This window comes from Nomascus leucogenys, chromosome 18, assembly GCF_006542625.1.
Source record: "Nomascus leucogenys isolate Asia chromosome 18, Asia_NLE_v1, whole genome shotgun sequence".
In the NCBI taxonomy this organism is placed as follows: Eukaryota; Metazoa; Chordata; class Mammalia; order Primates; family Hylobatidae; genus Nomascus; species Nomascus leucogenys.
In genome coordinates, this window is record NC_044398.1 from 92737724 (window position 1) to 92753563 (window position 15840).

At 39.9% G+C, this 15840-nt stretch overlaps 1 protein-coding gene across 1 annotated transcript in view; it reads right to left on the minus strand.

The window, feature by feature from the left end:
* ATF7IP2 (activating transcription factor 7 interacting protein 2) overlaps positions 1 to 14849 on the minus strand; it is a 52331-nt gene extending 37482 nt beyond the window's left edge. The window contains exons 1-5 of the mRNA XM_030798634.1: positions 14690 to 14849; positions 12400 to 13229; positions 10197 to 10321; positions 5631 to 5765; positions 3082 to 3180 (exon numbers count right to left, since the gene is read on the minus strand). Coding sequence (XP_030654494.1) covers positions 3082 to 3180; positions 5631 to 5765; positions 10197 to 10321; positions 12400 to 13219 — 1179 coding nt within the window. The 5' untranslated portion in view covers positions 13220 to 13229; positions 14690 to 14849. The remainder of the gene's footprint in view (positions 1 to 3081; positions 3181 to 5630; positions 5766 to 10196; positions 10322 to 12399; positions 13230 to 14689) is intronic.
* Between the last annotated feature and the right edge of the window lie 991 nt (positions 14850 to 15840).

Below are 15840 nucleotides of genomic sequence, written 5' to 3' on the forward strand. Positions count from 1 at the left end.
TGCAATGAATTGAATATTCTGTTTGCACTCTCAACAAAAGCAGTTGTTACGCTTGTGCACACGGTAGGCCAGAGGCCCAGGTTGTCCCCTTTCCACTTGCATGGCCTTCAAATCGACCTGGCGTGGACTGTATGGTAGCTCTCTTCTAGCACCCCACAGCCTGGGATAATAAGTCATGCCAAGCTCTCTCTCTGCTATACCCTGAAGTCCAGCACCCTGCAGGTCAGTCCCTGAGGACCACCCAGCTTCCATCTAACGATGCCAATTTTACTTTGTGTCTCTCACAACAGGGAGAAAATTTGGCATTTCTTGGAGACCTAAAGGGATGCAGTGAGCTTAAGCCTTTCTAAGAGCTTACCAATCGGTCTGCCCTTACTCATCCTTGAATGGATGTATGGTGGTACTGTGGTGGACCCTTATTGGACACTCTGCCAAATAACTGGAGTAGTACTTGCGCTCTAATTCAATTGGCCATCCCTTTCACCCTGGCATTCCATCAACCAGAAGAAGGAAAAACACCACCATAAAACAAGAGAGGCCCCTCAAGATCTTTTGATTCTCACGTTTATATAGATGCCACTGGAGTCCCACAGGGGGTACCAGATAAATTTAAAGCACGAAACCAAACAGCTGCAGGGTTCGAATCCTTGTTCTGGTGGGTAACTGTTAGTAAAAACGTGGATTGGATAAATTATATCTACTATAACGAACAACAATTTGTCAATTATACTAAGGATGCCATTAAAGGAACAGCTGAGCAATTAGGGCCAAATGGCCTGTGAAAATAGGATGGCACTAGATATGATACTAGCAGAAAAAGATGGAGTCTGAATCATGACAGGAACCCAATGTTGTACCTTCATCTCTAACAATACAGCCCCTCATGGAATAATCACTAAACCTCTACAAAGTCTCACCTCCTTATCTAATGAGTTAACCAGGAATTCTGGGGTAAATGACCCCTTTACAGGATGGTTACAAAGGTGGTTTGGTAAATGGAAAGGACTCATGGCTTCTATTTTTACTTCCCTCGCAATTATAGTTAGGGTACTCATTCCCATTGGCTGCTGTATCATACCTTCTATTCATGGATTAGTTCAATAAAACAATAAAACTTATAAAAACAGCCCCTACTAAAATTTTCCTCATTTCTTTTCCACCCTATACTGACAAGCTTTTACTTCTAGACAATCAAGAAGAACAGCAAAATCAAGACATGTTAGGTAAGTTTGAAGAAGAAAGTGTATAAATTCAAGAGGGGGAAAATTGTTAGGAACAAAGTTTCTCTTCAAAGGGTTTCACCCTCCTTGTCCTTTATTCTGTTTTATAAGTAACCTTTCCTGCCTTTAACACACCCAAGCATGCCTCTATCTACCAAGGTTGTAGCTGACCCACACCACCTTACTTTAAGGTGTTAGGTACAAACAAACTTCCTGGTTCTTTGTCCTATTCTAAATGCTAAATCTAGTCAATTGGGATCAGTTTAGATTGTGCAATCCGACCCCAATTAATGGGGGGAGGACACAGAAACAGGAATGGCATTAGGAATAAAATCCCCTGCTTTCCTTTGTTCAGTATGCTTTTGCGATCGTGACTGATGCAGGCAGCACCTTTCTGCAGAAGTAAATTTGCCTTGCTGAGAAGTCTTTTGTTTGGGTGCTTGTTTTCTTTGTGACTCCAAGCTCTTGTTTCTAACACAGGCAATAACATACAGGACATAGGCATGGGCAAAGACTTCATGACTAAAACACCAAAAGCAACAGCAACAAAAGCCAAAATTGACAAATGGGATCTAATTAAACTAAAGAGATTCTGCGCAGCAAAGGAAACTATCATCAGAGTGAACAGGCAACCTACAGAATGGGAGAAAATTTTTGCAATCTATCCATTTGACAAAGGGCTAATATCCAGAATCTATAAAGAACTTAAATTTACAAGAAAATAACAACCCCATCAAAAAGTGGGTGAAGGATATGAACAGACACTTCTCCAAAGAAGACATTTATGCAGCCAACAAACATATGAAAAATAGCTCTTCATCACTGGTCATTACAGAAATGCAAATCAAAACCACAGTAAGATACTAACTCATGCCAGTTAGAATGGTGATCATTAAAAAGTCAGGAAACAACAGATGCTGGAGAGGATGTGGAGAAATAGGAACGCTTTTTATACTGTTGGTCAAAGTGTAAATTAGTTCAGCCATTGTGGAAGACAGTGTGGCGATTCCTCAAGGATGTATAGAACCAGAACTACCACATGACTCAGCAATCCCATTATTGGGTATATACCCAAAGGATTACACATCATTCTGCTATAAAGACACATGCACATGTATGTTTATTGCAGCACTATTTACAATAGCAAAGACTTGGAATCAACCCAAATGCCCATCAATGATAGACTGGATAAAGACAATCTGGCACGTATACACCATGGAATACTATGCAGCCAAAAAAAGGATGAATTCATGTCCTTTGCAGTGACATGGATGAAGCTGAAAACCATCATTCTCAGCAAACTAACACAAGAACAGAAAACCAAACACCACATATTCTTACTCATAAGTGGGAGTTGAACAATGAGAACAAATGGACATAGGGAGGGGAACATCACACACCAGGGCCTGTCGGGGGGTTGGGGGCTAGGGGAGGGATAGCATTAGGAGAAATACCTAATGTAGATGACAGGTTGATGCGTCTGACAAACCACCATGGCATGTGTATACCTATGTAATGCAACTGCACATTTTGCTCATGTACCCCAGAACTTAAACTATAATTAAAAATACATAATTTCAACTTTGCTCTATATATTTGATACTTTTCATGATAAAATGGGGGTGGGGGAAGCCAATCTTGGCAATCACCAATCCTCTTTCTACTCCCTTTACTACAGAAATACAAGTGGCAGGTACTACCTAAGGGTGTCTTCTCTAGAGACAGATTCATGGGAACACTAAGTAAAAACTTACTTACCTTTACGCCTTCTGTCCTAGCTTGGAAATATATTCATTTCTTCTAATCAAACCACTTATACGAGTAAAATAGATTATTAAAATTCCTGTGTGTTTATACAAACCTTACAGGCTCCATTACTGGATAACATGTTTGGTTTCAAACAACTCCTTTGAAATAATAATACTGTTTTAACACGTCTTTGAAGTTTTGCTATTTTTGCCTAGAAGAAAAAGAGAAAAAAAGGAATACTAAGCCGGAGTACTATATATCATATAGAGATAGAGGGTAAATTATTTGCCAAAGTAGTTGTGTAAGACCTAGGCATCTACCCAAATGAGAAATTCTAATATATGCAAAAGCTTGAAATCACATTTTATGCTTGTATAATATATATACAATTTTTTTTTTTTGAGACGGAGTTTTGCTCTTGTTGCCCAGGCTGGCGTGCAATGGTGCGATCTCGACTCACTGCAACCTCTGCCTCCTGGGTTCAAGCGATTCTCCTGCCTCAGCCTCCTAAGTAGCTGGGATTACAGGCATGTGCCATCACACCTGGCTAATTCTGTATTTTTAGTAGCGACGGGGTTTCTCCATGTTGGTCAGGCTGGTTTTGAACTCCTGACCCCAGGATCCACCCGCCTCTGCCTCCCAAAGTGCTGGGATTACAGGCGTGAGCCACCATGCCCAGCCTGTGCTTGTATAATGTTAAAGGTAAGGAAGATAAAAATCTCAAACTTCGGCCGGGCGCAGTGGCGCACGCCTGTAATCTCAGCACTTTGGGAAGCCGAGGCGGGCAGATCACTTGAGGTCAGGAGTTTGAGACCAGCCTGACCAATATGCAGAAACCCCATCTCTACTAAGAATACAAAAAATTAGCTGGGTGTAGTGGCAGGTGCCTGTAATCCCAGCTACTCGGGAGGCTGAGGCAGGAGACTCGCTTGAACCTGGGAGGCGGAGGTTGCAGTGAGCCGAGATCACGCCACTGCACTCCGGTCTGGGCAAAAGAGGGAGACTCTGTTTAAAAAAAAAAAAAAAAAAAAAAAAAAAGGCCGGGGGCGGTGGCTCATGCCTGTAATCCCAGCACTTTGGGAGGCCGAGGCAGGTGGATCACGAGGTCAGTAGATTGAGACCATCATGGCTAACACGGTGAAACCCGTCTCTACTAAAAATACAAAAAATCAGCCAGGCATGGTGGCACGCGCCTGTAGTCCCAGCTACTGGGGAGGCTGAGGAAGGAGACTCGCTTGAACCTGGGAGGTGGAGGTTGCAGTGAGCTGGGATCACGCCACTGCACTCCAGGCTGGGCGACAGAGTGAGACTGTTTAAAAAAAAAAAAAAAAAAAAAAATAAAAAAGGCCGGGGGGCGGTGGCTCCATGCCTGTAATCCCAGCACTTTGGGAGATCGAGGCAGGTGGATCACGAGGTCAGGAGATTGAGACCATCATGGCTAACACAGTGAAACCTGTCTCTACTAAAACTACAAAAAATTAGCCGCGCGTGGTGGCGGGCGCCTGTAGTCCCAGCTACTGGGACTACAGTAGGCTGAGGCAGGAGAATGGCGTGAACCCTGAGGCAGAGCTTGCAGTGAGCCGAGATCGCGCCACTGCACTCCAGCCTGGGCGACACAGCAAGATTCCATCTCAAACAAAACAAAACAAAAAACTCAAACTTCTAATTGGTCTATAATAAAATTAATGTGGTTAAAAACATCAATCAGCAAGTAATACTAGAAGAGGAAAACAAAAAGTCCAAAAAAACTTGAAACAGGTTGTACAAGTTCTAATAAAGGATATATTTAGGTTTAAAAGAAACTGCCTATGTAACTTTTTTTTTTTTTTTTTTTTTTTTTGAGATGGAGTCTCGCTGTCGGCAAACTGGAGTGCCGTGGTGCCATCTCTGCTCACTGCAATGTCTGCCTCCCTGGTTCAAGCAATTCTCCTGCCTCAGCCTCCCGAGTAGCTGGGACTACAGGGACACACCACCATGCCCAACTAATTTTTGTATTTTTATTAGAGATTGGGTTTCACTATGTTGGCCAGGACGGTCTCAATCTCTTGACCTTGTGATCTGCCCACCTTGGCCTCCCAAAGTGCTGGGATTACAGGCACGAGCCACTGCGCCCGGCCAAAACTGCCTAAGTATTAAGCCTGTCAATTGACACAGAATGCCTAACAGTTCTGAGTATTTCTCAAAAGCCAATATTGCTAAGCTATAATAAATTACATTGCCTATGATATGTTCGTACATTAGGCTAATGGCCAGAAGTCAGGTATGTCTTCCCTTTTTGTTTTCCTTTGCTAATATGAAAAATATCACCAAATTCTTCTTTTTAAAAGGACTCAAATGGGCCAGGTGTGGTGACTCACACCTGTAGTCCCAGCACTTTGGGAGGCTGAGCCTAGAGAATCACTTGAGCTCAGGAGTTTGAGGGCAGCATGGGCAACATGGTGAAACCTCATCTCTCCAAAAAAAAAAAAAAAAAACAAACCCAAAATTAGCAGGGCCTGGTGGTGTGCACCTGTAGTCCCAGCTACTCTGGAGACGGAGGTGGGAGGACTGCTTGAGCCCAGGAGGCAGAGGCTGCAGTGAGCCACCATACTGCAGCCCGAGCAACAGAGCAACAACACCCCCTACTCCCCTAAAAAAGACTCAAGTGAAATCAAAACTTACCAAGAGTTTATCAGCTATTCCTTCATGTTTATTTCTGCACTCTGTCTTCCCAATGCGTTGGTTCAATTCTTTCAGTTTCTTATCAAATAGTTCATAACTTACGCTATGGATCTCCTGTTGAATCAAATGTCTGACCTAGAATTTTAAAATAAAAACCAAAACACCCTATGTTTCAAATTTAAAAGCAATTTTACTTTCTACTTAAAAAGCCTTGCTCTTTTCCAGATTTACTGTAACCAATTAAATATTTATATATGTATGTTTATATAACTACACCAGTAAGTTTTATAAAACTTGAATATTAAACTCAGAACACACCCAATATTTAAGTATACTGGACATGTTAGAAATTAAATTTATTCTCATAATGCTAACTTTAGTTTCCTATAGTTCCACTTAAATTCCATACTATACATTATAGAAACAATTAAAAGACTATATGCCATTTATATTTTTTAATGTCCATAACTCCTAGTTACTATTCCATATAAAGGAACTCTACTTATCTGAAAACCAGAGCCTGATGAAAATGGTTGGTTGGTCTGTAGTAGATATAGAACAAATTACACAAGTGTGAGACTTGACATTACCATTAATAAGCTACTTGATCCTTTAGTCAGTCACATTATTTTTGAGCTTCATTTTCCTTGTTGACAAATGAGTAGATAATAAATGTTGAACAAGTGATACTCAAAGGATTTTTATAGGAACATAAGGTAATACGCAAAAGAGCACCATAAAATAAAAAACATTGAATTGATATGAGAGAAATAAATATGTAACAAAATCGCCACTACTTCCATAATTTTTTTAGGAGGTGCCTTTCTTATTGTTAAAATGGAAATAATATCAATCAATTGGTTAGCTCAGCTAGTTACAGCATGGTGCTAAAACTGAAAGAAGCCAACTGGGTGCAGTGGCTCACGCCTGTAATCCCAACACTCTGGGGGGCCGAGGTGGGCAGATCACGAGGTCAGGAGTTGAAGACCAGCCTGACCAACATGGTGAAACCCTGACTCTACTAAAAATACAAAAATTAGCCAGGCATGGTGGCAGGCGACATAGTCTCAGCTACTCGGGAGGCTGAGACAGGAGAACTGCTTGAACCTGGGATGTGGAGGTTGCAGTGAGCCGAGATCGCACCACTGTACTCCAGCCTGGGTGATTGAGCGAGACTCCGTCTCAAAAAAAAAAAAAAAAAAGGGCGGGGGGCAAGCCAAGGACAATCATGTAGTTACCAATGTTATCTGGCATAATGCATGCCATTCTAACAAATCATAGTAGCTATAATATGAAAAATTAATGAACTTCATTATCTTTTTTTTTTTTTTTTGAAAACAGACTGGCCCATTTTCAGGGAGAATAATTAATTTCAATGCCCACTGATACGAGCAGCTCTGCTGAGCCATACATTCAGAAACATTCACTGTAGTTTTTTACTCGGTGTGTATCCTCCTGGTAAGCAATTTTCATCACAGTGTAAGTAGTCTTCGTTAATATGACCTGTTATGATACATTTAAGGTATTTATAATATTTATATATTTTTTCCTCCAGTATCTTGCTTCATGATGCTCAAAATAGAACACATAGTTCCTATGTTAAACTCTTACATTGATATCACCTGATTATATTCTTTAATTTTGGTCATTCCCAAGGCTCTTCCTTCCTGTTTGCAAGTGTTCTCACTCTTCAACACTGTCTACTTGATCTCTTCTTTAATGCTTCACTAACATTTCTTCCATGGTTTCTCTACATTAGACATGATTGCCATTTTTACTTTCATAACTTTTAAACATGTGAGCAAATGAATGTGCTCAAAATGTATTATTTAAAAAAAAGAGGCTCAGTAACACATACTGGTTTTTTTTTTGAGACAGAGTCTCGCTCTGTCGCTCAGGCTGCAGTGCAGCGGCGTGATCCCGGCACACTGCAACCTTCACCCACCAGGTTTAAGTTATTCTCCTGCCTCAGCCTCCCTAGTAGCTGAGCCTACAGGCATGCTCCACCATGCCCAGCTAATTTTTATATTTTTAGCCGAGACAGGGTTTCACCCATTGTTGGCCAGGCTGGTCTTGAACTCCTGACCTCAAGTGATCCACCCACCTTGGCCTCCCAAAGTGCTAGGATTATAGGCGTGAGCCACCACGCCCGGCCAATACTATTATTTTTACCGATGACCATTACCTATTACTCGTGTGGTTTTTATGGATCATCACGTTTGTTAGTTCACTGGCTGGGTTCAATATGTGAAGCTCATAACCACATGAATGTTGGAGGAACAAATCTAAATGTTTTGAACGTGGAAACACTGTTTTGTACAGTGTTTCTCTAACAGTGTTCCTCGTCCTTGGTGAGGAAAAATCACATGGGATGGTTGTTAAAAATCAAATTCCTAGGCCCCATCCTTTCCAATCTTTTGGAAAGGAGCCTGGAAAGTTGTCTACTAAACAGTTACTACAAATGATTTTTATCAGGTACGCTTGAGAAAGCAGTAGCCTAAAACAACAGTCTTCAACTATTAGCTCAAGAAACCACAATTTAAACAAGTACTCCTGGTGGTTCACATTGGGACAGGTCCTTAAATTTGATCATTTTTGACTAAGTACCCACCATGGGGTAACTCCTCTTGGTTAGACTATACACTTGTTCTAATTTAATGGTAATGTTCCTTATACAGAAGGAAGACACAATAACCTCCATCAAATACCTCATAAATGTTTTTATCGATGGTAATGTGCCCATCAACAGGGAATCAGATTGAAGTCCTGGCTTCAAAGTGGAGATGGCAGCCAAAGTGGCCTAAAGTTTGGAGAAAGTACAAACTTATCTCCAATCTGTGCCAACTTTCTGAGATAGTGGGTAGAGTGAATAACCTAAGACTGTAAAGGAAAAACCCTTCCTCTTCAGTAATTTAACTGGAATTAACCAGGCCATGCTCCTTATGAAACCTCAAAAGGCTAAGAAATGATCACTGTAGGACTCTTTCAGCAGGGGAGAACAATGTCAGAATGACGGGGAGGGCTATCTCATTGAGATTCAAACAAGGTAAACATCTAGATATGGTTTAGAGAGATAACTGTTTGGACAGGAATAAGAAGTGAGGAAAAGCTAGCTATTTAGAGATGGTTATGCACACATCAGAACTTACTTCTGGCTGGGCGCAGTGGGTCACACCTGTAATCCCAGCACTTTGGGAGGCCGAGGCGGGCGGATCACTTGAGATCAGCAGTTCAAGACCAGCCTGGCCAACATGGTAAAACCTGTCTCTACTAAAAATACACACAAAAAGTTAGCTGGGTGTGCTAGTGCACACCTGTAGTCCCAACTACTCAGCAGGTGGAGGTAGCACTGAGCCGAGACTGTGCCATTGCACTCCAGTCTGGGTGACAAAGTGAGACTCTGACTCAAACAAACAAACAAACAAAAACTTACTTCTCACTTCAGCTACTAATTACTGGAAACAAGACACAGCTGGAATCCCCAACCTTCTTCTTGAATAACATGGTCCTAGGGCTAGGATCTATGCTTACCATACTTCTACCCTTTCCCTGCCAACAACAGAACACTTACATATTTTTTATTGTCTCCTTTGGTCTTCTTCGAAGAAAACCAAAAGGTAGACATGGAAAAACTGTTGACTCACCCTTTAAGCTGGTTCTGCGTAAGTCTTTCCCTTTATTTTCCCTTATTATTAGGTGAAGAATACACATTCATAGTATATGTAACTATGTAATTGTAATGGTCTGTTTTAAAAAATGGTAGTGTTTCTGTTTCTGAAACAGTTTGCAGGGTCGTTTGGATGGGGAAATTTTGGTCCATTACAGCTGGGAGACATTAGTCTACTAGGTAATGATTTGTAGTGGTGGCATTCTAGTGGTAGTGAAATAGGAAAACATGGTCATCAAAACCCGTCCTGAGTATAGCCATTCTACTAGAACTGAAACTAGCTACACTTCAGCTAACAATCGATCACATGCATATTGAGACTGTAGTACAATGAGATAAAATGAGGCCACAATGAAAGCAAGAAGTGTATTTAATGATGCTAGAAACCAAAATGTCAGATAATGTACCATATCCGTTTAAGTTTGGAAAATAGGGCAAGTAAACCTGAATGCAGAGGGACTTTGCAATGGACTTCCAGGTTGTTTGAGTCTTCTGGGTTGTGGTGAGATCTACAAACGGATAGAGCTGCAGATCTAAGAACCCCATGACTAGTACAAGAGACTAGATCGTTTAATAAAGCTGAAGGCCATGGAGTGTCTGACTTACAGACAAATATGAGTGTAATACTGACTGAAAGCCCATTCTCGTTTTGCAACAGGACTCTACCTACACATGATCCCTAGGTTATTCTGCATGAGACCATTTTCAAGAAACCAGAGCTGTTTTGGTAATGTAAATAATTATCTCTATCCAGTCTGTCTGGTAATTTGGCTTTCACACACCAGCTCTGCATCAAGTGAAAGTCGTCTGTATTATGCCACTGTGGGGACCAGATAATTTACTTTTACCATGTTTTACTAATCAAAAGTAAAAGTTTTATTTAAGCCCCAATATTTTACCTGTTCCAGGAATGCTGTTTGTGTTTCCAAACTTACACAAATATTTTCATTAATTTGCTCTGATGTTTTCATGCGTTTAACATTTTCTTCGTTTTCTGAAAACATTCTCTTCTTTTGATAATGGCCTTGAGGAGAGGGAAAGATTAGAAAGATATTTTAAAGAAAAAAACAGGTTCACTGTGGTGGCTCATGTCTGTAATCCCAGCACTCTGGGAGGCTAAGGAGGGAGGGTGGCTTAAGGCCGGGAGTTCAAGACCACCCTGGGCAACATAGTGAAAATTCATCTCCACAAAAAATTTAAAATTAGCTGGGTATGGTGGGGCATGCCTGTAGTCTCAGCTACTCAAGGAGGCTGAGGTGAGAGGATTGCTTGAGGCTGGGAGGTTGAGGCAGCAGTAAGCACCTCGACCACTGCACTCCAGCCTGGGCAACACAGTGAGACCCTGTTTCAAGGAGGAAAAAAGAGAAGGAAATAGGAATTCTCTAATTTAGAGACCCTCTGAGCAAATTGAAAAACTAAAATGTGACATTGCAGCATTTTTTAGAACATTCAATTGCATAAAAACATACCCACAAACTAACCGTAAAAAAAAAAATGAGTTATCTTAGGTAGGGTTCTGGTCTCAGATACTCTGTCCCTCTTTCCCTTTAATCTTACTTAATAATTCAATACACATATACGAACAAAAACTTAACAAATTATGGCATTTAATTCTCTATTTACAGTGACTTAAGTGGTTCTACGTTATTTTACATAAAGGTACTCTTGTTTTCATTTTGAGAAAGAGTCTCGCTCTTGTCACCCAGGCTAAAGTGAAGTGGCGTGATCTTGGCTCAATGCAACTTCTGCCCCCCAGGTTCAAGCAATTCTCCTGTCTCAGTCTCCCGAGTAGCTGGGATAACAGGTGCCCACCACCACGCCTGGCTAATTTTTTTTGTATTTTTAGTAGAGACGGGGTTTCGCCAAGTTGGCCAGGCTGGTCTTGAACTCCTGACCTCAGGTGATCCACCTGCCTCGACCTCCCAAAGTGCTGGGATTATATTCGTTAGGCACAGTGCCCGGCTTCTTTTTTTTTCTTTAAGAGACAGAGTCTTGGATCTGTTGCCCAGGCTAGTCTGGATGGCTCAAGCGATCCTCCTGCCTCGGCCTCCCAAAGTGCTGTTAATTATAGGCATGAGCCACTGCACCCAGCCAGTCCTATTATACATATTTTAAATAGATGATACTGTTATTATTTTTAAGCAATTTTAAATTCATCTTGTTAAATGACCATTCTGTAGTCTAGACAACACCACAAAATTTATAGCATTAAATCAGTTTTTTTCTATTTCATTAACAAAATACCCTACTTAAATGAAATTCACTTTTGCTATTTTAATGATGTCATAACCCAAGGACTTCATTTATTATTTGGGGTGCTTCTCCTTCTCTACACACACATATACACACATGTGTGAATATATTATCTATCATACTTAGCATGTGACTTACAGGTCAATTCTATAGAAAGAAATAGGGTTGGCTGGGCACAGTGGCTCGCTCCTGTAATCCCAGCACTTTGGGAGGCCAAGGTGGGTGGATCACGAGGTTAGGAGTTCGAGACCAGCATGACCAACATGGTGAAACCCCGTCTCTACTAAAAATACAAAAAAAAAAAAAAAAATTAGCTGGGCGTAGTGGTGCCCACCTGTAATCCCACCTACTCAGGAGCCTGAGGCAGGAGAATCACTTGAACCTGGGAGGTGGGGGTTGCAGTGAGCCATGATCGCGCCACTGCACTCCAGCCTGAGCGACAGAGCAAGACTCTGTCTCAAAAAAAAAAAAAAAAAAAAAAATTGGGTTACCAACAATTTTTAAAATCCACTCTTTCAACTAGCCTCCTTCTTAATCTAATAAAACTTCAAAATAAGAAGTGATGTATATGAAATGAACCAAATAATTGCTATAAACCACCTTTTGATATTTTGTACTTAAGGAAAAGTGATTGATTCCTTCTTTGCAATAATTACCCTTTTAATATGGTGGATACCTGTCCCCCACCTCACTAAGAATGGTTCAGAAACAAGATACTATGAAATAATTGTCATCATTTACCTTTTTCCTGTCTATACTCTACTTGTTTGTATATTTGAGACTTTAAAATACCCTGAAGAAAAGTGACTTATTTTAATTTTTCTAAAAGGTGCATAAGTATACACTTACTGTTGTTATTAGTGTCAAGTGATGACTGCCATGTTGAGTCTGCACTTTCACAATTTGAAATACTGGTTCTACTACAGTCATCGGTTTTCAAAATGTCATCAGCACAATTGTTAGAAGTGACTGAATTCACCAAATTAGGTGTTTTCTCAACAGGCACAAAACCTGAGTCTTCTGAACATAAAATGTCACTTTGCCTTTTATCATGTGATTCTGAATTGGAGTTTGTTTCTAAATGGAAAGCCATTTGGTCAGTTTTCTTATCACCCACGGTACTGGTTACTGTAGACTCTGGCATCTGAACAACATCACTCAATACACTGGGTGGACAGCAACTGGACTTCAGACTACAAGCCCCTTCATGCTCAAAAAGGGATCTTGTTACATTTCTCTGATACTCAGAATCGTTTTCAGAAGTGTTCAGTGAATCTTTTGCCTCTTCTGTGAAGACTCTGCTGGGGGATTCTGTTGTTTTACTTGGCTTTTGGTACGAACAAACAACTTGTTCCAATTTTGTTTCTGAATGAACAATTTCTTCTATTGGTTTTATGCAATTCTGAGAGAATACTTTACTTTTCTCTGATACTGAATTTTTATTAGAGTCCAATGAGGATGCACCATTTTCAGAAGGGCTACATTTGGTAGTTATGACACTAGGACTGAAACTCTGATTACCACTTGGAACATTACTCCCAATTGCGGCTGTTTTCAGCGCTTCAACATTCCTTGACTTATTCAGCATCTCTACTTGCTTCCGGCAACTTTGGGGCATTGTTTTTTTGGCTTTTAATATCTTCCGTTTACTTCTATCTGGACTTGCCATCTTTCATATCCTGGAATTTAAGACATCATATTTAAATGCATTTCTCTAGTGAATAAAAGTTATTTACTACTGAATTAAAGTTATTTATTTACAATATTAAAATAACATTGACACTGTCTCTCCAGATTTAGATAATCACCTTACTGAAAATTATATCCATTTTCATGACACTGAAAACATAGAAATCTTTTCTATTGTTTCTATAAATCTAAACTACATAAATTCAAAATTTGTATTGCTAGTAAGCCTCTACCTGATAGTTTTATCTAGCCACTTCTTGTTATATCACCTCAGTGCTATAACCATTCACTATTTACTCATCCAGGTAAGTCATAGTTTAAATAATCTAAAGATTAAACTGCACTTATTCATAAAAACAAAAAAAAGTTTTTATAAAACATTCCATTTTCTATACATAATGGCATCTGTTTAAGCTTTCCTAATGTTCAAGTTTCTAAAATAAATGTGGCCAGGTGTGGTGGCTCATGCCTGTAATCCCAGCAGTTTGGGAGGCTGAGGTGGAAGGATTATTTGCAGTAAGGGGTTCAAGACCAGCCTGGCCAACGTGGTGAAACCCTGTGTCTTCTAAAAATACAAAAATTAGCCAAGCATGGTGGCATGCACCTGTAATCCCAAGCTACTCGGCAGGCTGAGGCACAAGAATCACTTGAACCCGGGAGGTGGAGGTTGCAGTGAGCCAACATCGCGCCACTGTACTCCAGCTTGGGCAACAGAGTAAGATGGTCTCAAAATAACATAAAATAACATAAAATTAACATAAAATAAAATAACATAAAATAAAATAAATAAAGTAAAATAAAATAAAATAAAACCAGCACTAAGATACATAACATTCTAGCTTAAATAAACAAGCCAACTAACTGGGTGCGGTGGCTCACGCCTGTAATCCTAGCACTCTGGGAGGCTGAGGCAGGTGGATTACCTGAGGTCAGGAGTTCAGGCCAGCCTGGCCAACAAGGCAAAACGCCATCTCTATTAAAAACACAAAAATTAGCCATGGGAGGCTGAGGCAAGTGAATCACTTGAACCCAGGAGGCAGAGGTTGCAGTGAGCCGAGATCGTGCCACTGTACTCCAGCCTGGACAACAGAGCCAGACTCTGTCTTAAAACAAACACACAAACAAACCTGATATATATACTAAATAAATCCAAAAAACAGCACAACACTCTTCATTAATTAAGACCCTAATATGCCTATACAACTCTATTTTTCCTATAGGACTGTGTATTATTTGATTGTCTCTTCATGAATACAATTTTTGTATTATTTTCCAAAGAAAATGATCAAATCTTTCTAGCCTGGTTTTATGATGCATTTGCTAAAACTGATAATCATGATGCATAAAACTAGCAGCTTTGACTGAAGACACTGCTACAGTTTTGTGTCCTACAAATAAAAACATTCTTTTATTATTTTAAAGGGAGAATTCAACCAGGTGTGGCACAAACCTGTGGTCTCAGCTACTCAGGATCAGGAGGCTGATGCAGGAGGTTCACTTGAGCCCAGGATTTAGACACTGCCGTGATCTGTGATTGCACCACTGTACTCCAGCATGGGTGACAGAGCGAGACCCTGTCTCAAAGAAAAAAAAAAAAAGGAGGATTCCTATCAAAAAAAGAAAATAAATATATGGTGAATTTATAATTGAATGTGCTATGTTATTATTTTTGACAGGAGGAAAGTGATGTTTTGACTGGAAATTGATGAGAACGAAATCCTACACTTAAAATTTTAAACATCAGATAATTGGGAATTTTTTCCTGATTACCTTCTGGTTTCATAAATTGCAAACTTTGGCTTCTCTAATACTCACATATTATAGGTGCCACGCACCAGAGACCACATTCCCAACACAATCAGGCTGACAGGCTATAATTACCTACATCCAGAAATGACTCTCAATCACCAACACATCCCACTAAACACAAATAAATCTCCCAATCACAAAATGCCTGAAACCACACTACTGCCAGCTGACACAAAGAAGAAATCAAGGTGAAGAGAGACAGGGGTCTTAAATGACTATACTTAAAATATCTTACTATTGTAAATCTCATGAAAACATCCAACCACGTGAACGTATTGTTACTATGGCCCTTCTAAGGGTCTTTGGAAAAGGCCCGAACTAGTAAAACGTGCTGAAATTTAAGCTCTGGAGTAAAGAAATGCCTCTGCATTTGATGCATACAGAAGACTTGTAATATGTTAATTATAAAGTATAATAAAGTGAACATCTCTGAAACACCCGCAACAAATAAGTAAAATACTATCAGTAACCTGCATTTACTTATGTTTCTCCAAACTATGCCCCTTGCACCTCTTCTCCATCCTGATGTATCCTAAACTTAGTTTATAATTCTATTACTTTTTCTACAGTTTCATCATAAATGTCATATGTAAGCAAATATACTGTTTAATTTTGTTGTTGAGCAAATTATAGCTAATACTTGTTTTTTCAGTTATATGTATGTATAAAATTCATCCATATGCTTGTGTATAGCAATAATTCATGTTCTTCTTTGCACTGTAATAATTCATTGGGTAGATTTACCAAAATTTATCTGATCATTTGTGAAAGATCTTTGGGTCACCTCTAGTT